Below are 23,718 nucleotides of genomic sequence, written 5' to 3'. Positions count from 1 at the left end.
AAATCAGGTCAACCTTCAACACACATCTCGGCTTCCCTCTGTTTAACTGATAACCCCTCACAAGCTTCCGACACAGTAAATGATATCACAAATAGATTTGCTAGGAACAAATACTGACTGGTTATCACTTATGAAAGAAGGTAACCACAACCATAATCTCTTAGCAAAGACCTTCGAGATACACTTATACACAACATTGCAATATGAAATAGGACGAAAGTCCTCCATATGTTCAGCACCAAGCCTCTTTGGAATGAAAGTAATAGCAGTAGCGTAACACCACCAGGTAGATAACAGGACTAAAAAAAATTTAGTACAACCTCACAAAAATCATCTCTAACCACACACCAAGCAGATCTATAGAAATTTATTGAAAACCCATCTGACCCAGAGTCTTGCTAGACTTCATAGAAATTCAAGTAGTCTAAATTGAAATTTGAGTAGACTATACAAATTAAAATTGAAATTCGATTGTAAAATATTCATTGTTTCTTTTAACATTGTGTAGGGTTATATTTTTGAAAAATCCCAAAATTTGAATTGGCAAAAGGGGAGGCATAGAAACAAAAGAAAAGTGCAGAGTTTGAACTTTAATACGAAAACGACATATTTCCTCGTCGTTTCATATCCACTTTCTTTTTTCTTCAATTAATTTCAGCAGTCAAAGCCTTGAAAGCTAGAGAGCGCGGACGGCGCTGACGTGGCATCTTTTAACAAACGTGTCCTCTCTCTAGCCAATCACATTTAAACAAGTACCCTTAAACCCGAATCTTTATTAAATGTTTTTTTTAATTCATTTAATCAATTAATTCACTATTTTTTATTTATTTTAAAAAATAAATTGGAAAATTCGGTAAATTCCCTTACGGAAGTTTGCTTCTGCCTCCGTGTCGAAAAATGATGGATTCCTTCTCTCTCTTTCTTTCCGTTTTCCTTCTCTTTATTTTTAAAAATAAAAATTAAGGTAAATTGTCGAAAATACCCCTATATTATAGAATGGGTACTATATTCCTAAATTTCTATTTCAAGAACGAATCTAAACACATGGAAAGTAAATTTGGAGATTAGGAAAAAAATCATAAATGAAAGAAAAAAAAATTGAAAGTGTTAAGTTGAAAGGAAGAAGACGACAACTATGATTAAAAGATTATCAATACTAGAGTTGTTTTGAAACAACCTTTGAACTTTAAATCATAATAGGTTAAAACTAAATTTTTGAAGGTCGAATATTATTGAAACTAACAGGTAGGAATATTTTTTATAATTTAAACTGAAATTGAAATGATAATATTAAATAATTATGGTTTTGTTAAAATTTAAGGTTAAAATATCACTTTAACCGCCTCGTATCTTGAGTTGAATTATATTCTAGTTTCTGAACTTTCTATTATTCCATTTTAGTCGTGTACTCTTAATTATAAGTTGGTGTAAACAACTCTACTTCAAATTCAATTTTTGTCTTTATCTCTAATTTTCACATTTATGAGTAATTTCTATTTAATTTTTAGGTTTATCAAGTAACTTCTTCTTTTTTAACTTTTTACAAACTTAACTCTAATAAATTAACTTCAGACTTATTAATTTCACACCGAAAACAAAAGGGCTAGTTTTTATCAAATATTTGTATAGGGACAAAATGGTATTTTATCAATATTCAAATAAGGAATCCATAGTTGTGCAACAGCTCCTATTCCAACCCGAACACCCAAACCAAAAAAGCTCGGCCAACAATAAAATAAAATCCCCAAAAATAAATGAATAAATAAATAAATAAAATTTTGTCATTAAATAACAAACCAAAATTCCCATTTCCAAAATAGTGCAATTCCATTTTCTCCAATTTTCGCATTATTCCAAAATCTTCTCTATATTTACTTTTTCTCTCTCTGTTCATAATCATTTTCAATATCCTCTGTCTGAGTTCCTACTTCTCTTCTCATTCTGACCCATTTTCTGTCGATTTTTCTTTGATTTCACCCTTCGATCTCTGGCCCTCCGCCGCACCATGCCGGAGATCGAACCCTCTTCCCCCGACAACAATGCCCTCTTCGGCAAATACGAGCTTGGCAAGCTCCTCGGCTGCGGCGCCTTTGCCAAGGTCTACCATGCCCGTGACCTCCGCTCCGGCCATAGCGTCGCCGTCAAAGTCATCAACAAGAAGAAGATATACGGCACAACCTTAATGTTCAACATCAAGCGGGAAATTGCCATTATGCGACGTCTCCGCCATCCTAACATCGTTAAACTCCATGAGGTTCTCGCTACCAAATCTAAAATCTACTTCGTTATGGAGTTCGTCAAAGGCGGCGAGCTTTTCGCCAAGATCGCCAAGGGCAGATTCAGCGAAGATCTCAGCCGGAAATTCTTCCAGCAGTTGATCTCCGCCGTCGGATTCTGTCACACGCGTGGGATTTACCATCGTGATCTCAAACCGGAGAATCTTCTCGTCGATGAGAATGGGAATCTGAAGGTCTCTGACTTTGGTCTCAGTGCGGTAACGGAACAGATCCGTGCCGATGGCCTTTTACACACTCTTTGTGGAACTCCGGCGTATGTCGCGCCGGAGATTTTGTCGAAAAAGGGATATGATGGTGCGAAAGTCGATGTGTGGTCATGTGGTGTGATTCTTTTCGTGCTGAACGCCGGTTATCTTCCGTTCAACGATCCTAATCTCATGGCGATGTATAAGAAGATTTACAAAGGGGAATATCGGTGTCCTAAATGGATGTCGCCGGATCTCAAGAGATTTCTGTCGCGAGTTCTCGATACGAATCCCGATACGAGGATAACCATTGAAGAGATTGTAAATGATCCATGGTTCAGAAAAGGGGGAAATACAGAGATCAATTTCTACGATGATTACGAGATGAAATTGGAAGAGAAGGACGAATCTCTATCGACGAATATGAACGCATTCGACATTATATCTTTCTCCTCAGGATTGGATCTGTCTGGTTTGTTCGACAATTCACAAAACGCAGTGGACGACAATGAGCGATTCATATTAGCAGAATCGCCGGAGAAGACCGTGGAAAAACTGGAGGAATTCGCTAGGGCCGAGAATTTGAAGGTGAAGAAACAGAAAGAATTTGGAGTTGAATTGGGAGCCCAGAATCGTAATTTGATTGTCGGAGTTGAAATTTACCGGTTAACCGACGGATTGGCGGTGGTGGAGGTGAGAAGAAGATGTGGAGATTCAGAATCGTATAAGCAAATGTTGAAGAAGAAGCTGAAAGTTCATCTCACCGGCAATGAAGCGTCAACGTCGACATCCCGATAAGATTCCGGCGACCGGAACCGGTGAGACGTTGGGGATTTCTTCAGAAACCCAACAAGAAAATTACGGCATCTCATCTACCATTTCAATGTCCAATTGAATTAAGAAAATTAAAAATTATAATAATGGAGGGAAAAAAAAGAGATGGGATTAAGAAGGTGAATGAAGTAGTTAAGAAGTAATTAATAAATTTTGTTAATGATGTAATTTCTCATTTGCCTTTTAATCTGCTGTTCTTCAAAACCAATAAAGGCAGTCTTAAGAAATAGGGTTTTTTATTATTATTATTTTTTTAATTTTTAATTTTATGCTATTGTAATTTGTATATAGGCCCCTCCTTTTTTTGGGGTATATGTATGTAAAAATGCCACATGTTAATATTAACCAAAAATGAATGCATTTTTCATTACTTCTTTGCTTTCATTTTCATGCTAAAAATCTTTGATTTTAAGACCATGGTTCATGTGGTCACATTTTGATATTTGAAAAGGCTAGTTGAATCTATTTGTAGAGATTTTTCGTGGAGATGTGTAGGGACCGAGATTATTGTAATATTTTTTTCGTGTCGAATTGCCTCGTCTCGCCCTATTGTCATCCCTTCGAATTCAGAAATGACATGCTTAAAGGACACATCAGATGAATATGAAAACACTGCTTGAATGTGTGGCAGAAAAAATTTCTGTCCACACTAATACAAACATCAAATATCAAAATCAATGGGGCTTATATATATATATATATACATATACATGTTTATATTAAATACATTGTGCAATTAAGGCATTAAATATTATAACTAGGTTTTTTCAGAAAAAAATATTATAACTAGGCAGTACTTGGCAATCAAATGTTTATATTAATGCCAAAACTAACATAACCGACATTGTATGTATTTATATTACTGAAATATAGATCACGGGTTCAACATCACATGAGGGATGATTGATATTTTCATTATATCGTAGAAATCCACCGAACAAAAAAAATCATCAAAATGTCACCATTATAAATATAATATAAATAATAGATATATTAACTTGTTTTAAAATCATAAAATGTTTATTTACTAATTTAAATTTATTTTTAAAATTTTGTTTTTATATATATTTTTTCAAAAATATCCATTGAGATCAATATTTTATCAATATTTTTATCGAAATTTTCATAAAATTAATATCTCTATATTTTCATTGACATCAACATTTTCAACCGTGATCGAGATATTAGTAAATAACCAATCATATTTTAAATGAAATTATATGAAAAATAATAAAAGAAGATTCCAGATCTCTTATTTATAATATTATACTGGTCAATTGAGCCGGTATATCTGTCAAAAGAAACTTAAAAAAAATAAAATTATATTGAAGGAGGTCTAAGTTAACCAATTATTATTGAAGGTCTCTCAATTAACCTGGTCACATTATTGTGTACGATTCATTTCCAAATTGATAAATTTTAAATTTGTGCCTAATAGATTTTTAATGAATTCAAAATTTTTAAAAATGACCTGATCTATTGCATGTAAATAAAAAAATTTGTCCAATAAAACCTAACTTTTAATTTTTGTCTATTAGATGCATTAATTAAAAAAATATTAAAATTTATAGACTTTAATTTGAAAATTTAAAGGCTGGACGACTAAAATCGTAATTTAAATGGTACATTTCTATCCAACTTTGCTTAAAATATAAAAATATTGTTAATGGGAAAATGTATGGTGAGAAATAGGTTCAAGTGGGAAGAGGAGAAGAAAGAATATGGTTTGTGAGGCTGGAAATGTCCAATTAACAAATTAGTCAATGATTAAGGGGTCCCATGCTAAGCTGTAATGTAATGAACAATCCTCTTATATACTAATGGTTTTAAAGATTCCTATACCATTATTGCTAATAATAACTCAGACAATCTTCAATTTGAATCATTGTAAGGATAATTTCTCAAAGTATATTCACATTCGATATGATGCATAAGAGGAAAAATATTTATATATATACTAAAACTATGATCCATGAAATAAATTAATATATTATAAAACTATGATCCATGAAATAAATTAATATATTATTTATTGACGAATCCAAATATTATAAAAAGAATACATACTACATCAATGAGCAAAATAAAATCGATATGAATTTGTGTGTCAAGAAAATTTACACCTCGACTAATGCACGGGACAACCTGTCTGACCATATAATATTTAGGTGTCAAAGAAACTCGTAGGATCTTTAATCATAACTAGCTGGCCAACAATGGATTGAACCAATGAACTTCTAGCCCTTTATCAAGGTCATTCCCATCTATTTACCACTAGGCCAATTTATGATGGTTGATATGAACTTGTACTATCAATCTCGAGGTCTGAGTTTTGATCCCCTATTCTCATATATTGTCCACAAAAAAAATTATGCATTATAGTAGTACTAGAAATTTTTTTCCATAACCATTAGCAATTTAACACCTAACTACAAAAGGTAAGCTGAAAAGCAAATGTGGCCAATGAAGGCACTCAGTTGCTAAAAGCAAGCAAGGGCTTTCCATTTCAGTCCAGAACCACCAAAACATTGCAATGCTGTAAAGTTATTTGTGTGAATGACTTGGAAGAATGACATTTGGGGATAGGAGTTACCAAAGAAGTCTCATTCACCACATGATCACTTGCAAACGTGTCTCCTCCTTTTTTGCCGAATAAACCAACCAAACCTTCACTTTAGTTCAACCCAAACCCCTATGCCAAAATTTCCAATCTGTCATGAAAGCAGCTGCAGTTCAATATCATTTGGACAACAAAGTTTATATCTCATCAGAAAAATATCTCATGATGTATAAAGTTCACGGGTTTCACTTACATTAGAGCAGGCTTTTGTTTACTCCTGCTTCTGAGCTTGTATCACTCATTGATATGATGCCTCTTTGATCAATCAGACAAGATTTCAGTCTGCTTAATGTCAAGAGACAGATTCTATATGTATTAATTGTTAGGACAGTTAAAGTAAGACGAACGAAACAACGTAATTTGTGTAATGATTGGCAACAAGATGTTGATAGAGTAAAAGATATAAGAAGCTGATTATAGATCTTGAAATTTTGTTATGATAAGAGCTTATTAGAATGTAGTTCAACTTTGGTGGATGAACAAATGTACAAAGAAGTATGTCAATAGTACAAGTCGGGAGACTTTGTCGTTTAAGATCCTTGCAAACCCAGGCTTTGTGAGTTGTGTTTCTTTAAGCTGGCTGCTACTGCGGTTGTGATGCTCGCTCTTGCTCGGTATAAGGATCTCGAACCCGATCCTGTGGTTCAAGAGACTGAGACTGAGGCTGAGGATTTTGTTGCTGCTGCTCCTGCTCTCCTCGCCAAACCCATACAATATCCTGTAGAGCTGGCCTTATGTCCTCTTTCAATATCTTCTGATATTCCAATGTGTCTCCATTCGATTTTTTCATTTCCACCAAATAAAAAGATGGAGTAACCTCAAAGATCTCTGTATCAATGGATAGTACCCCCTTTTTCCCCTCTGTTAGTGCCTCAAACTTCAATAGGCCTGCTTCCTTCTTCTGCACTCGAAACCGAAGAAGTTTAGCCATTTCTTCTAGTTTTGAGAGAATAACAGAGGCTGGTTTTCTACACGTAAACAATGTCTCTTTCTTCTTTGAATTGTCTTCAAATAAACTGCATAAATTGAACCCCGCGGAAAGGGAGATGATATCGAAAGCATTCAAAGTTGGAGGTCTATCTGGCTCTTGATTTCCATCTGCTGGCTCACTTCTCTGAGATGGTCCAGAAACAGCTGCTGCATCTTCGGATGCTACAGCATTGCTTTCTATTCCACTTCTTACATTCTTAGACCTCAATCCCTTTTTGAACCAAGAACTTTGTCTTATCATTGCTATTGAAGTCCTAGTAGTGGGGTCTGGATCAAGCATCCTGCTAAGCAGCCGCCGCACTTCACGAGGGAACCAACTAGGGCATTTATACTCTGCTTTTCCGATCTTCCGATACATCTCCATCAAATTCGAATTGTGGAATGGGAGATAACCTGCTAATAGGACAAACAAAACTACTCCACAAGACCAGATATCAGCTTTTGCACCATCATAGCCCTTCCTATTGATGACTTCAGGGGCAACATAAGCCGGTGTACCACAAGTCGTGTGTAGCAACCCATCTTGACGCTTGGACTCGGCTAAAGCACTTAAACCAAAATCAGACACCTTAAGATTCTCATTTTCATCAAGCAGTAGGTTCTCTGGCTTTATATCACGGTGATATACTCCCCTACTGTGACAAAAATCAACAGCATTGATTAACTGATAAAAGTATTTCCATGCAACATCCTCCTTCAGCTTCCCTTTAGCAACTTTGTCAAAGAGCTCACCACCTTTAGCATATTCCAAAACAAAGTAGATCTTAGTCTTGGTAGCCATAACCTCATATAGATATAGAATATTAGGATGTCTAACAAGTCTCATAATAGATATTTCACGCTTAATCTGATTGATTAGCGAAGCCTTCGTAATCTTTTCTTTGTCAATCACCTTAATAGCCACGCTTTGATTGTTTACTGTATTCCTCGCATAATATACCTTTGCGAAGGTTCCTTGGCCGAGCAATCTCCCCAATTCATATCGTTGAACCATCACACTCGCCTTATTCTCCATCCCAATCTATTAAATCCCAAAATAGAAAAAAGCACAAAATACAATATCCTAATATCGGTTGGATCAACAATGCAGAACTTAATTAACAAATTGATGCTCAACCATCCTCGCATAAATCAAGCAACGACAGAGTAGGTGTTTGCACTCCACTATAACTTGCCGGTAAATCGAGCGTTTTAAAGAAGAGATCAGGAGGGGATTCCTGATTTATGACACTGTTTTCCTCTAATGCAAAAGAAGACAATTCAAGTGCATGTGAACAACTATAGATGTCTGAGAAAGAATTGTGAAGGATAAGAGTCATTTTTCGGCATTCCCCGGAAAAACCAGAGATTTGGAGCAGCACTGGTTTCTCTTTAATGGAGATCAACCACCATAGCCCGGCCTTAAGCCCCCTGGCTGCAAAGGGAAATCTGCAACCATTCAAATCAATGAACTCCCAAAAAAGAAAAGATTACAAGTATTCATATACATAAAACTAAGCTAAAAAACGGCTATACAATCAGAATCACAACCAAAAGCCCAACAGGAATTTGGAAAAAATCAAATTCTCAATCTGTAAAGCTATTAGAAGTCTTCAAATATAACAATCTACAACTTCTCCCTTCATCATATTAGAATTTCATTAAAATTCTGATACAACAACAGTAAACTGAAGGAAATTAAAATCAAAGAACATGAAACAAAGAAATTAAGCAAATTGGGAGTCCATACATTTCTTAATTCTCCAAAACCCTTAGAAGAAAAAGTTGAGAAAAAACAATTACCGTTTTGGTTAAGCGAAAAGTCGGCTCTTAGAATGAGAAAATCTGTTAGCACTGAATCAGAAAAATCTTGGGATCGAGGATTAATGGAGAGGATTAAGATTGAAGGTTTGGCTTTAATTTCAAAATTTGGAAAAGACAATAAAAATTGATTTTTCAGCGTAATGTATAAATGGAAATTAAGAAGAGCTCGACTCGACCAACCCGCCTTTAGGGCTGGGGTCATATACGGATAGGTCCACGTGCTTCCCATGTGGAACTCCCTTATGATCGCAATACGTGTTTTCTAGTCATTTGATCCAACGGCTCATCTTTAATTTTCCAATGGCTTACTAGCTTAGCACGCTATCAAAGGGAAACTTTTTCTTAATTAAAAATTGGGAAAATATCTATTTATACATTAAAATTGGGGAGTTGAGTTAATTTCTATTTTTGTTGCTTTTATTTGAGATTTATAATTTTATAGGCTTTAGAAAAGTCCCACATTTAAATAGTTATAATTATTAATTTATAGTTTAAATTAATATCATTCTAAAATTTTAAAAATAGAAAATGGTATTTTTAAAAAAAAGATATTTAAGAATAATTGGTTAAATTATACTACCATATTTTTAGTTAATTTTAGTTCCAAAATTCAAGTAACTGTATCACAGTTTTATACTTTAGTTAAGATCGACAATTTAAGAATAGTTCAATCAATCAAAACAATATATTATCAACTAAAAAATCAGAAATTTAAATCTCTACCTCACATGTTGTGAGAACTAAAAAATGATCTCTTATTGTTGAATGTAATTTAACCATACATTAGCAGTCTCTAATGTATGTAATTAAAAAACTAATACTCTAATATTAAGACATGGAAGGCTTTTTTTATTTTTTTTATTTTTTTTATTTATAACAGTGTGTTTTATCCGTTTATTTTGAGAGTTTTTTTAATTTTAATTTATATACTTTTAAAATATTCAATTTCAATCTTTATATTTTTAGACAGTATTTTAACTCTTTTTTAAAATATAACATGTCAAGTAAGAATACGGTGAAAGGTTAAATTGATGGACAATACTAAATTAACTACATAAAAAATTGAACTATATTAAAAAAGATAAAAGGGATTTGGGTGGATTTTTCTGGAAAATAAAATAGATAAGTAGAAAATGGATTTACTTTAGTGGTTTAGGAGTTTGAAAACTCACTCACTCATCTCTCTTTTATACACAATTTGTTCTCTTTTACTTGAAAAGAGACTCAATTTTTCATTAATTCTTATCCAATTTAAACAAATATTCTTATCTAGTCAACATAAAACACCTACTCATTGCCATTTCTTGCCACTCCTATATAAAACATGTTAGGTAACAAATTCCTTAGCCCTTCAAAATATGGGTTTAAAAAAAAAAAATCGACAATACTCGAAAAATCGATCAATCTAATTCAATTTGTATAATTTGAATTGGATTATCAACTCTTTTGAATTGGATTGGATTCAAATAAATAAGAAAGTTATGAATTGGGTTGCTTCATGGTTCACCTAAAAGAATTCAACCCAACTCAAAATTATTATAAACTTTAAAATGTATACATATATTTTTTTACTTACGATACATTTAGATATACATATATTTATTTTAGTTTTATTTAATTTCATTAGTTTTTTTTGGATAATTCATTCTCAACAAACTCTTAAAAATAGTTTTTTTTAGCACTTTGAAAAGAAATTTTCACTATATAAATTGAAACTGTGTTAATCTTAATTCAATATGTGAAAATAATTAAATCAAATTTTTAAATATTAACATTTTCTTTCCTTTTAGAATAAAATTTTTAATAAATGACCTGAGTAACGTGGTTATTTAGGTGGAATAAATTTATAACTCGAACAATTGGGTTGAGTCTAAAAGGTTCTTCAATCCAACTCAACCCAATCCATGATAATTTTTGGAAAAACTTCAAATAAATAACCAAAATATTCTCATTCAGTTTTTGAAATGATACCATTATTAGTTCAAGATTTTAATTGATTCAACGATATACTAGTTTTATTTCTAACTTTTATTTCTTTTTTTCTTTTTAGATTTATAAGAGAACTATCTCATATATAAATAACATCTAAAATGATATAAGTAAAAGTGTCGTTCTCTTTAATCCATAAAGATCAAACACTCACACTCCCGGACCATACATTTTGGTCAAATCATGAACCTATCAATTAAGCAACAACTTGTCCCACCCATGAATAAATATTTCGTAGTAGCCTCATTAGACTATACATCATCCCACACTAATTGTTCACTTTCAATTTTGTGTCCAGGTGTCCAAACTTATAATACCTTTGTATACTTTTAATTTTGTTTCTAATAATTATTAAGGCTCTGTTTAGTAACTATTTTCTTTTTTGTTCTTATTTTTTAAAATTCAGCCTATTTCATCCACATTTTTTACAATAATTTTAAGTATAATTGTTGAATTATTAGCCAAATTTAAAAAAACAAAAATAACTTTTTGAAAGCTACTTTTTTAGTTTTAAAAAATTGACTTGGTTTTTTAAACCATCGGTGAAAAGTAGATAACAAAGAAAGAAATTTGGAAGTGAAAGTAGTGCCCATAGCCTTAATTTTCAAAAACAAAAACAAAAAACAAAATGATTATTAAACGGAGTCTAAATTTTCAATTTTGTGTTATTTAACTTTCTTTTTCCTTTCTAAATCATGAATCTACCAACATGAAACTAAAACCTTAAGGTCTCATTATATACTACATAGATGAGTTAGCTTAATGTTTCTCATCAATACCCCACCCCGGTAAGTTAATCCAGTGAAAAGCTATATGAGAAAGCAAAGAAAGCAAAAGATACAACTATGTTTGTGCATTTTAACTAAATAATATAGAAGGATTCTAACTACATAATTATTGGTTGCTAACACGTGACAAACATTTTTTTACTTTTTTACTTTTATTTTGTTGGTTTTTTTTTTTGTTTGTAATTCAAGAAAAATAAATTTAATTTGGAAGAATATGTGCCTTTGATTCTTGAATTTTAAAAAAATATTTTTTAGTCCTTGAATTTTTAAGAATATGTGCATTTAAAAGATTCTTGAATAATTTTTATTTTCTTAAATTATATTTTTCTTTTTTTTTTTTTAAAAAAATCTCAATATTCTAAAATTAGTTTTTAAGCTTATATTTCAATTTAAATTAAAAATTATTAAAATTAATGAAAATATTACTCCACAGATTATTTAAACTTATTCCAACCTAAATATATACATTTTGAAAACACAATGATAGATGGACCCATTCTAAAGAAACTCGAGACTAAAAAGATATAGGTTTAAAATTTCATTTTGTACTTTTAGAAGGTTTATTTTGGTCTCTACACTTTCAACTTTATATTTTGGTCAAAGTACTTTCAAAATATTCATGTTAATCTTTGTACTTTTAATTTTAGAGTATTTTCGTCATTATACTTCTAAAAAGTGATCGTTTTGGTATCTTTATTTTTATTTTCATTTAATTTTTAAGGAATCAAAACGGTCATTTTTTTAAAGTTCAAGAACCAAATTAAGCAAAAATTGTAAGTATAGGAACTAAAATTAACATTTTTAAAATACAAAAATTAAAATAAACATAAATTAAAAATACAGAGATCAAAATGAATATTTTAAAAGTATAAAAAATTAAAATAGTATTAAAATCATAAAACGAGACCCAATGGCCCATTCAAATACGATGCACAAAAATGGTTCATCACTCGCTCTCTAAAGAAACGTCAAGCGATAAAGTCACGCTCTATGCATTTGGCGCCACAAGAATCGCAAAACCGCTTTGGACTCTACATATTTCCATATTTGCCCTTACTTTTCCCTTTAATTTTCTATTTCAACCTCTCAACACAACACCAAATACCACCAAATACCAGAAAAAAAAAAAAAAAAAACTAACTAAAAACAAGCTCTCCAAAATCGCCATAACTGAAATCCTCAAAGCTTCGTCCGGTATTCACATTGCTGATCTCCAATGCTTCCGTTCTCAATATCAATGGTGAGATCACAAGACGACGACGCCACAACATGAATCTTCAAAACACCGATCACCTTCACTTTCCCTGACAACCGAGCGAAAGTACTGATCGGAAGTTGACTGGAAACCACGTCAGAGAACACCTCCGCCTTCGCCAGCATCCGATCCGCCATCATCGTAAGCGTCAGGTTCATTTTCTCTGTCCCTTCCGCCGATAATCGGCCACCTGGAATCGGCGCTTCTCCGCTTTTTCGCCTCTGTAACTCACAATGGCGGTGCTTTCGGAATATTCAAAGGCAACTTTATTCGGATTCTCGAATGATAGATCTATAGCGAGAGAAAAATTCAGATTGATGCCGCTAACCAGAGAAACGTTCAGATCGAGAAGAGAAATTGAATCGACGGCGATGATAGGCCGCTTAGGCTTGAAAACAGTAAAGACTAAAATGAGGATCAAATTTACGGTAAGAATTAGACAAAGCAATACCGCTATGCAAATGTTTCGTAGTAGTTTTGTACTTGGAGCGGCCATTTTAGGGCTGGTTTTTGAAAGCTCTGTGAATTTTAGGGTTCAGATTCAGATTTTGAGAATTTTAATAGAGTGAGATTGAGAAAGAGAATTGGAAAATTAGCTGATGAACGTCATTAATTTCGCAGGCTCCATTAATTTTGAGAAACGTTTTGGAAAAGATTGAGATCGGGGCAGGGCGGAAGAACGATCCCGAGAAGTTGACCTACGGCGGCAATGTTGCTAAAATGGAGCTTGGTTAGGCGGAGACTGGCGGTCCGGCGGCGGAGAATAAGTGGCGGGGATTCAAAATCTTACGGTATGAATTAATTGAAGACATTAAATTATAAGGATAATTATTTATAATTATAATTTTGTTTACGTTGCGTGGTCCATTTTATGCGTTTTGTTAATTGTTCTTAATTTTGGAGAACCTATATTTAGGAATTGTTACCTTTTAATTGTATGGTGAATTACATTTTTTCGTACATAGGTTTTTTTTTAGGGAAATTTATAATGAATAGGTATAGTTGTTTTTAATTTTATATTTGTAGTACTTTTTAAAATTATTTGTGCATATAGTAGATTTTGACCGCTCTATTCTTTTTTCTTTTTCTTTTTCCATCTTTACCCTTATTTCAATTTCATGTTAACATCCATTCTTTTCTTCTTTCATTTATTTATTTTCTCTCTCATTTCTTAAATCTTGATTTTGTGTGATTTCATCCAAGTCATTTTAATCTAGACTTATAGAGAAGCTCATGGTTTGGGTTTTAATTTCCTATTTTTACTCCAATAATTATATCATTTCTTTTGTTTCTACTTTTCTGGGTTCATTTTTGTTTTCTTTCCTCGATTTTTGGGATTTCTTCGCCATTCAAAAGTGTGCATGTTTGATTGGACTTTCAAAGTTATTCTTTTTTTCTTTTTTCTTTTTATCTTTTTTTAAGGGTCAATTTTTCAAAGTTTATAGTTTTTCAAAGTTGATTGTCATTGATAAAAGTCTATTAGTGATAGTCACGGATAACCACTGATATTAGCTATCAATATTTTGACTTAAGTAGATATCAGTGGCATCAATGATATGAAAGGGTTTTACTTGCAATTCATTAATCAACGATGGAAATGGAGCACCGAACAAATAGTAAATCTGGTGGAACGACAACCCAACCATTGCAACCATATTAGTGAAATTTTTTAGTCTAAACCCTCGGGCAATCAAAGTTCAAACTTCTCTGAAGCCGGATTATAGCAATTTCTCTCATGGCCGACTTGATGGATTAAAATGAATGCTAGTGGACAAAACCTAAGGTCAGTCAAGCTGTTTTTCGACGAAAAGATTATCTTCGAAAGGGAAAAAAAACCCTAATTAATTCTAGTGGAAAATCAAATGAAGAAGAAGGGTTTGGTTTGGTCGTTTGTTATTTTTACGGAAGTGTCCTTTAGAGGTATCGAAAAGCAAAGAAACCATACAAATGTTTGGGAAGAACAAGAAATGGGCAAAATTATGTTCATTAGTTATCATTGATGGAAGCTACCACTGATAACTGTTATCAGTGATAGAAACTAACACTAATAGCACGTTATTGATGATAGAAGCTACCACTGATAGTACGTTATCAATGATAAAGAACTATCATTGATAGCAAGATATTAGTAAGATCATTGATAACATCTTATCAGTGAAAGAAGCTATCACTGATAACCACCACCATATGAGTGATATTAGTGATAGAACTTAGGTGATATCTATATATCGAATTTCTTTCAAAGGTGATAACCAGTTATAGAAGTTTATCATTAATAGTCTTAAGTGTTAATATTTTAAGGTTGATTCTAATTGATGAAAGTCTATCAGTAATAGTAACTTATAGTTGCTATCAGTGATAGCCATAATAAAAGATTATTAGTGATAGCTACTATGTTGATCTTTCAAACACTACAAGAAATCTGACTTCTCCCGACGTCACATTTCGTTGGAAAAGTGTGAAAAATTCATCGGGAGAGCCTCTCCCGACGAATAAAAGGTCGTAGGGAGTTTGGTCGGGAGAAACCTATCGGGAGATCACTTTAAACCGACGTCAGGAGTTATTGGGGGAACTCCCGACGTGCATATAGGGCGTCGGGAGTTTCCCGAATAACTCTCGACGTCGTTTTAAAGTGCGTCAGGAGATCCCGAACTCCCGACGGTTGTTCTATGTGTCTGGAGTTTCCAAACTTCTGACGGTTCTATTTAATGTGTCGGGAGACATAAGAACTCCCGACGCAGTAATATATGCATGTGGAGTATTAAAATTTAATTTATCGTTTGTAATTTTTTAAAATTTGATCTGAAAACCTATAAAACATATTAAACCAAATAAAGATTCACATAATTAAAAAACGAAAATGAAGTCCATATTATAACAAGTAAATAAAAAATTACAATATCCAAACGAAGTCGATACTAGAAGTTCATAAACATTTATATCACAAATACATAAAAGAAATAAAATCAAAACAACATCTAAAACACGTCTCGAACACAGCATCTTCAACAATTGTCCCAGCTCATCTCCGAACAACATTCTACAATAAAACAAAAACATTCAAATGTTATATCGATAAACATCCACAAGATGTTCAAACTTCAATACGGGTGGTAATGAAACTCTACCCACCCTCTACGACAAACATGTAACCTCCCGAAAATAAAAAACACACAAAACAAGTAAACAATGACCAACACACATAAAACTCAATTTTGTCCCCAAAATGGTTTAACTCAATCCCCCCACAACACATTAAACTTTGTAAATATTCATAAATACACAAGATAGCTAAGTTCAAGGGCAAGACGGGTGTAATAAAACTCTACCCACCACCATGACAAACATGTAAACAATGACCAACACATAAAACTCAAATTTATCCCTAAAATAGTTGAACAAAAAACACATCAAAATCCAGTTCTTTGGCTACCATAACTGCAGGATAGCCAACAATTCTTTATCATAAAGTTACATAAGACATAACTACTTTGCTACCATAACGGTAAGATAACAACATATTGGACAACTAAATAATGTAATAATCATAACTAATTTGATGGGTCTCCTCTATGTGATCGTATCATGTCTTCAATCATTTTCTTCATTTCTTCTATTTGTCTTGCATGATCCTCTTGCATTTTCTTCTTAACGTCTTCAAGTTCCTTAATTCTCGACTGAGACTGTTCGAAATTGACTCTCAATTCCTCCATTCCCGCCTCCGTTCCTTGAGTAGATGACGAACTTGATGAGATGCTACTCCTTCTTGACTTAGGCTTAGGGCCCCAACCAGGCCTTTTGAATATCCGGGTGTCTACCCAAAACCGTCTCATAAATTTCATCCCCTGTTAGTGGCGAGAACCTTCTAGAGTGGGGCTGGATTGTAATTCCAACATTTGATGCTAGACATATTAATTAAATGGGTAAGAACGAGTGACTAAAGTTAAAAATGAAAAAAAACACGATAGTAAAGCAAAGAATGTTACATGTGCATTTTCAACTGCCTCGTTCACAAACTTGCCACCTTTAGAGTGTGTTTCCCTAAATAGGTCAACACGTCCTATTTCTCGATCCTCCCTTGCCTGCAACTCTGCCTGAATTTGCAAGAATGACTTTGATCCACCTACGTGGTCGAACGGTAATTTCTCTCTATTCTTCCTGTTCGTCACAGACGTTTCCTACATTTGAAGAAAAAAAATTGTCAATAGTGTGATGTATTAGTAAATGCAGAAAATGATACATGCCCTAAATATTCTACTTGAAACGCTTCGCTCTCGAAGCGATCACATAAGTACCAATCTTCTGGCCTATTTTTAATCCAACTAGGTAAATTGGTACGTGCTTGCTGAGGATCTCCACATTTTCTGTAATGTCTATGCAAATCTGCTCTAAATTCTTTGAAGGAGTTTTGCATTTGATGTTCTATAAATCGGTTAAGTCGTTGACTGGACAGATCAAGTTCGAAATGAGGCTACAAAAGAGGGAGGTAAGATTTAGCATAGATGATGTTCATGATTGTAAAAGAATAAACTTATAATTACTTACCAATAATTGACTCTTAGCCAATTCTATGAACTCGTTTGGAACCTCAGCAAAAGTACGACAACGTACTGGAAATGCAGAATAGACTCATAACCTAGGCCTAAATCACGCAATTTTCGCTTGGCTTCATAAAAGGAAGTAGGTATAGAGGTGCCAGCTGGAAACGTTGCTTTTAACAATTCCAGCAACATGTCAAAAGATTTGTTACTCCCGCCGTTGAGAACTTTGATATGTATCAACTTCACTAAAAAGTTCAAGGACGAAAATTGTGAACAACCAGGGTATAATTCATTACGTGCTTCAGTCATTAAACCCTCGAATAAGTTTGTGGTATCTCTTTCTTGAATATTAAAGGACATTTCATTTTTAATCCTTCCTTCATTTGCATTTTCGTTTTCAATTGGAACTTGTAAATTGTTTGTGGTATCTCTTTCTTGTATGACTTCTAGATATGTTTACTGGCTCTCCATGATATACCCATTCACAATATAAGGGAGATATTCCATATGTTAATAGATGTCGTTCCACAATATTTATCTTTTCCCAAATTGAATTCATACAATTCTTGCATGGACGTCTTATTTGTCTAGAATCATTAAAATGAAACCTCATCATATCTAAGAACTGTGATCCTCCTTCTCTATACTTCACTGATAACTTATTCCCTAGTTTAATCCATTCTTTATTCATCCTTAAAAATAAATATTTTCTGACCAACTTGTAATCCAAAACAATAACCTGGATTAGAGGACGAAGTACAAAGTATTATTAAGCATTGAGTTCCATAATTTTCATTTTTTAAGGCAAGATAAAACATAGGTCCCTAGACCGTTTAAATTGCCTTAACAACTTTCAAATGTTTTATTTAGTACGTCTCCAAGCTTTCAATTTTGTGTCTATTATAGATCTTTTATCTATTCAACATCTTCTAAAATTTACAAGCTTATTGGACAAAAAGTTTAAAGCAATTTTCTATTAGACACAAAATTTAGTTTTATGTCTAGTAGATTCTTTAAACTTTTTTAAAATATTAAATGTGTTAGGGACCTATTAAGTACCAAATTGGAGGTTTAAAGATTTATTTTATATTTTTTATATTTATAGATTTATTAGACACAAACATACAAGCATAAAAAAGTTCATATACTAAAAATAGCACATAACATCTATGTACTAATTTTCTTTCTCCTTTCAAGAAAAGTTCGAAATGTTAAATCATGCATTCTTAGGCTCCAAATAACCAACATCATATGCATAAACATAGTGTTATAATCAATTTGAAACTTAAAAGAATTTTATAATGTTTATCTCTAACAAATTATGACATGTTCGTTATAAAATTACTCTAAATAATTTCAGAGAATTGTAAAACAAATATATTTTGCAAAATTGACGAGATCTTAACAAAAGCGAATAAATATGTACACACATTTGAATGAGCATGATTTGTACAAAAGGATGTGAAATAATGATTTAAATAAATATACAAGATAAAATAAAATGAGAAGATTACCGGTGGTGGCGGTGGCTGAACGAGACGAGGAGACGACAGTGGCGGAAAAATTGGGAAAAATAGGAGAGGGAGGGAGAGGAGTTGGGGGAGGGCGAACGGCGGCGGCGGTAGCGGGGAAAGAGGGGAAAAATGGGAGAGGGAAGGAGAGGAGAGGTGGCGCGGCGATGGTGGTAAAAGGATGGAAAAATGGGGAGAGTGAGGGAGAATAGTGGAGAAGAATGAGAAAAATGGGAGAAGGAGCGACAGTGAAGGGAAAATTGGAGAGGGAGAGGCGGAAGAAGGGGGGAGATGGGGAAGAATTAGGGGCAGCACTGGTAAGGGTTAGGGTTTTGGGAAAATTGGGGAAAAAAATTGGGAGAGATGGGGAAGAAGGGGTCTGGTCCTCTCCCGACGCCGCCTGATGGGCGTCGAGAGATCTCCCGATGGGCCTTTACGTCGTCGGGAGAGACGGTTTCTCCCGACGACCTAACTCTCGACACTCTATTTACGCGTCGAGTGAACTCATTTTTCTTGTAGTGAAAGTTGATAGTCATTTATAAAAGTCTATCAGTGATGACCATTAATAGTTTTCCATGTATAGTTTAATCTTTCAAAGTTATTGGTTTTCATTCAAAGTTGATAACTACTTATAAATCTATCATTTGATAGACACTAATAGCCTTAAGTATTAATATTTCAAGGTTGATTTCAATTGATGAAAGTGTATCAATGATAGCCACGGATAACTGATAGCAAATTAAAAGCTAATATTTCAAGATTGTATTAATTTTTCTCAAATTGAAAGATATCACTGATAGCAACTACCATCGATAGCAATTGATAGCAGCTATCGACGATAGCAGCTGATAGCAGCTTAGTGGCTATCACTGATAGCAGCAATAAATGATAGCTTTCAATTTGAGAAAATCGAGAAGAAGCGGGCAAAATGGTAGCTAGGCATGAGTCTTTTAGTCTTTTACCATTTTTGATCTATATATGTAGTTATTTTCTTCTTGTACTACATATTCTATTATTTTGGGCTTAGAATTCTATTTATGCAACTAGCCAAGTTTAGTTCTCACTTGGTCCATAGATTTAAAATATTATCTTTTTATTTTTAAATTTTGTGTTTTAATTTTCATTTGGTCATTGAAATTCAAAATGTTATATTTTAATCCTTAATTTTGTTTCCACTTGGTCTCTATACTTCAAGATTTGCACATGTAACCTTACTGATCTTACTATTAGGCCTTGTTTGTTTCATAGATTTTCTCTGGATTTAGACATTTAATATCCTGTTTGTTTTATAGAATTTCACTTTTTAAAACACAGGATATTGTTTTCCAGATAATTTTTAAAATCCATATGACATGAGTTTTCTAATACCGGTAAAAGTGTGAGATTTTTATGTTTGGAAAATGAGCGGTAAAAATATAGCTTAATTAATTAATAAATTAATATAAAGTATTCATTATTATTAATTTTATTAATTATTAAATATAAATATAATACTTAGACATAATAAATTTCAACTAATATATTTACCATTACTATTTTATGCTATCTTAATTATTTAATGTAAATTATTATTGTTAGTTATCAATATTTTAATTAATTAATTAATTAAATTATTTTTAATTAAAAAGTATTTATTTATTTGTATGTTATTAATTAAATAAATAATTAACATAAAAATAAATTATTTGTATGTTAAATTTAATTGATCTCTTGCATTTAATTAAGTAATAATTTATTTTTAGTTTCTATATACAAATGATTGAATTGAACACAAATATTTAACATCTAGACATTAATTATTATGCACATTCAAACACAGACATTAATTTTTATAGACATTTAAAACCCAAACATTCAAATCCTAGGTATTTAACATCTATACCCATGAAACAATATCTGCGATCCTAACGACCTTTAGTGTTTATTAGTTCATTTAAAATAAAAAAATAATTACAATTAATTTGTTTTCTTGAATTTTTTTATCGCTATTAAAATTAATTTTGGAATTTTACTTTATAATTATTTTTAATTAATTAATCAATTTAACGACAAATACTAAAGTAACTATTAGCAAAAATTTGGGGGTAAAAACGTAAAATATTGAAACACAAAAACGTAAAATATTGAAACACAGAGACCAAACGAAAACTAACGTCAAAATTCAAGGATAAAAATATAATATTTTGAAACTTAAGGATCAAATAGAATTTAAACTCAAAACTTATAGGTAGAATTGTAACACTTTAAAATCTATGGACTAAATGGAAACTACACTCAAACCTTAAGAACCACAAAGGTCTTTTTTAGCTTAATTTTGTTACTTATTTTCTAACCTCATAAATACTTGATTAAACTCTTAAAATTTACATTAAAGTTAGTACCATCTTCCTTGAGGTCATAGGTACATTTCTCCATCTCTACTAGAGGTGTTCAAATGACTCGACAACCAGAACAATTCAAATTACTCAATCCAAACTGCTGGGTTAGTTCTGTTTTTCAATTGGGTTGGATTAAATTTTTCTATTTTTGTCGGATTGAGTTGATTATTAAGTTGGATATATTTTTTTCTTATCATTTGACCCAACTCAACCTAAGTTTGAGTTTTATGATATTTTAATTATTAGTCATATATTATAGATAAATTTAAGGAAATATATCTTTTTAATCCCCAAGTTTTTAAGAATAGGTGCACTTGGTCCCTAAAGTTCCAATTTAACCATTTTGGTCCCTTAGTTTTGTAAAATAGGTTCAAAAGGTCCTTGTTTATATATATATATATATATAAATTTTAGTAGGATATTTTTATATTTTAAAAAGTATTTTTTTCTCCTTTCTTCTTTCTGTCCATTCTTTCCTCTCCCTCCTACCCAATCTCCGACTCCATACCATTCTTCTACGTGGCAAAACTGAGGGACCAAAATGACTAAACAACTTTCGGGACCAATGACACGTATTCCTAAAAACTTAGGGATTAAAAAGATATTTTTTTCATAAATTTAAGTATTTTAAATTACTAAGAAAAAAAATAATAACTTGGTAATTCAACCCAACCCAAGTGGAGACCCCGTGTCCGTCTTTTGAGTTAGTCCAAAATTTTATAAATAGAATATACTAATTAAAGACGAAAATACTCCATGGTCCCCAAAATACTAATTAGCAACAAACGAAAATGAAGAGATCGAATCCCGCAGTGGAAGCACGTGAACGCATGTGCCATTATTGTTCATTTTGAAAACTCAAAAAACAAAGAAAACAAAGAACGTGTACAGGATAAATATATATACATACAGCACGCTTTTAAGGGAAAGAGAAGAATACCTCTTGAAGACCTTCTTCAACGCAGTCCTCATCCTTTTCACGAACTCAAGAACATTGAAACTTCTTTCCAAACTCACGAACCAACACAAACACGAACCCATAGCAAGACACCACCACTTGGTTTCCTTGCTATTCTACGGACAAGGATCAAGGAAATTTAGTAGAGAGAGTTCTTGTGAGAGAGACCTATTTTTTTATGTGAGGGAGAAGAAGAATTTTGTTTTGTAGAGTTAAACTTTTTTTTTTTTTTTTTTTTTTTTGTGATATGTACCAATGAATCAACATCACTAAAAAAAATTCTCCTTCTCTTTTCATGAATGAAGATGAAGTGGTTGGAGAGGAACTTATAACTCCCTTCCATATTTGCAACTAACTCCCAAGGAAATGATTTCCTTAAATTCAAATTTAATTTAAATAATTTATATATTAAATTAAATTTAATATATATATATAATTAAATAAATATTAATTAATTAAAAAATTAAATATAATTTAGTTTGAATCATATTCAAATAACAACCTCTCACATGACCTATAGTTTTAATATGAATCTCATTTATATTAATTCTAATCTATAGTTTTAATATGAATCTCATTCATATTAATTATAACCTACAGTATTATATAAATCTTATTCATATAATTAATATTTGAATCTTATTCATATAATTAATATTTGAATCTTATTCAAATATTTATTTCTCACATATTATAAAATATAATTTTATTCAAAATAAACTTTGTATTATAATGTTTCTATATGCATTATATTAATTGTATCTTATATAATTAATTCCCTTATTTAATTTGAACAATTTAAATTAATCCAAAATTAATTAACTCTTGTTACCCTTAGTGAGCTAGCAAGGAGACCTTATGCACCTACATACTAAAACTCCAATAATACGAGATGAGTTAATTAAACTCCTTAATTAAACTAATTAACATTCACTAACTGCAAGTCCCTCCACTAAAGATCCACAGTTGAAGTTTTTGCAATGTAAATATATTTATGTGTCCATGGATATAACTAATCAACAGTAAGTCGACCCTTCACGAATCACTCGTAATTACAACTCTATCAAAATTACCATTTTACCTTTGTAATTACATCTAAGTCCTTAAGTCCAATTGATCATCTTATGAACAACATGTTTATGATCCTACCATAAACAAAATCCTCTCAGACCAGTGAGAGGGATGGACCCATTGTCTAAGACCTAAAGTCAGCACTCAAGGAAGCAATTCATCTACTTACCCTAAAGACGAAAAAGAGTGAATTTCATCTTGTGTAACTATGTTCCCAGCTCCTTACTCAGACAAATCCCCAAAATGGTAGACATATTGAGTTGGCGAATTTAGCTACTTTCACCCATACAGATCAAAGGATTGTGATCATAGACATGAGTTCGTAACACACTTAGGATTAAGGTCGAGTCACCTATGGTCATCCTATGAAATGTTAATCTCTTCAGTCAATGGTGTTATAAAGAGAGATTAATCATTTTGCGGTCCGGTCTTATACAAACTTTTTGTATAGGATATCCTCACTGACATGTCTCCACATGAATGATTAGAATCAAATCG

The 23,718-nt window shown here is 32.2% G+C and overlaps 2 protein-coding genes and 1 pseudogene across 3 annotated transcripts; 1 reads left to right on the top strand and 2 right to left on the bottom strand.

The window, feature by feature from the left end:
- Nucleotides 1–1,769: 1,769 nt before the first annotated feature.
- On the top strand, nt 1,770–3,686 carry LOC120088605 (CBL-interacting serine/threonine-protein kinase 11-like). The gene has a single exon (XM_039046015.2). It carries the CDS (start codon nt 2,006–2,008, stop codon nt 3,278–3,280), a length of 1,275 nt encoding a protein of 424 aa, XP_038901943.1. The 5' UTR covers nt 1,770–2,005; the 3' UTR covers nt 3,281–3,686.
- A 2,635-nt stretch (nt 3,687–6,321) lies between these two features.
- Nucleotides 6,322–8,886, bottom strand: LOC120088672 (CBL-interacting serine/threonine-protein kinase 10-like). Of its 2 annotated transcripts, none has more exons than XM_039046090.2 (2): nt 8,709–8,886; nt 6,322–8,354 (listed from the first exon to the last, which is right to left on the bottom strand). In XM_039046090.2, exon 2 carries the CDS (start codon nt 7,939–7,941, stop codon nt 6,520–6,522), a length of 1,422 nt encoding a protein of 473 aa, XP_038902018.2. In that variant the 5' UTR covers nt 7,942–8,354; nt 8,709–8,886; the 3' UTR covers nt 6,322–6,519. The 2 variants fall into 2 exon arrangements, with proteins under 2 accessions (XP_038902018.2, XP_038902019.2); XM_039046091.2 differs by having other exon boundaries at nt 6,322–8,340.
- A 3,539-nt stretch (nt 8,887–12,425) lies between these two features.
- On the bottom strand, nt 12,426–13,376 carry LOC120088953 (late embryogenesis abundant protein At1g64065-like; annotated as a pseudogene).
- Nucleotides 13,377–23,718: the final 10,342 nt, after the last annotated feature.

This window comes from Benincasa hispida, chromosome 10, assembly GCF_027475165.1.
Source record: "Benincasa hispida cultivar pf3 chromosome 10, pf3_genome.v1.1, whole genome shotgun sequence".
NCBI lineage: Eukaryota > Viridiplantae > Streptophyta > Magnoliopsida > Cucurbitales > Cucurbitaceae > Benincasa > Benincasa hispida.
This window is presented reverse-complemented; position numbering and strand designations above follow the sequence as displayed.

What these genes read in the sequence shown, in the direction of transcription:
- LOC120088605 (XM_039046015.2), top strand. Translation starts at nt 2,006, where the DNA reads ATGCCGGAGATCGAACCCTCTTCCCCCGACAACAATGCCCTCTTCGGC.
- LOC120088672 (XM_039046090.2), bottom strand. Translation starts at nt 7,941, where the DNA reads ATGGAGAATAAGGCGAGTGTGATGGTTCAACGATATGAATTGGGGAGA.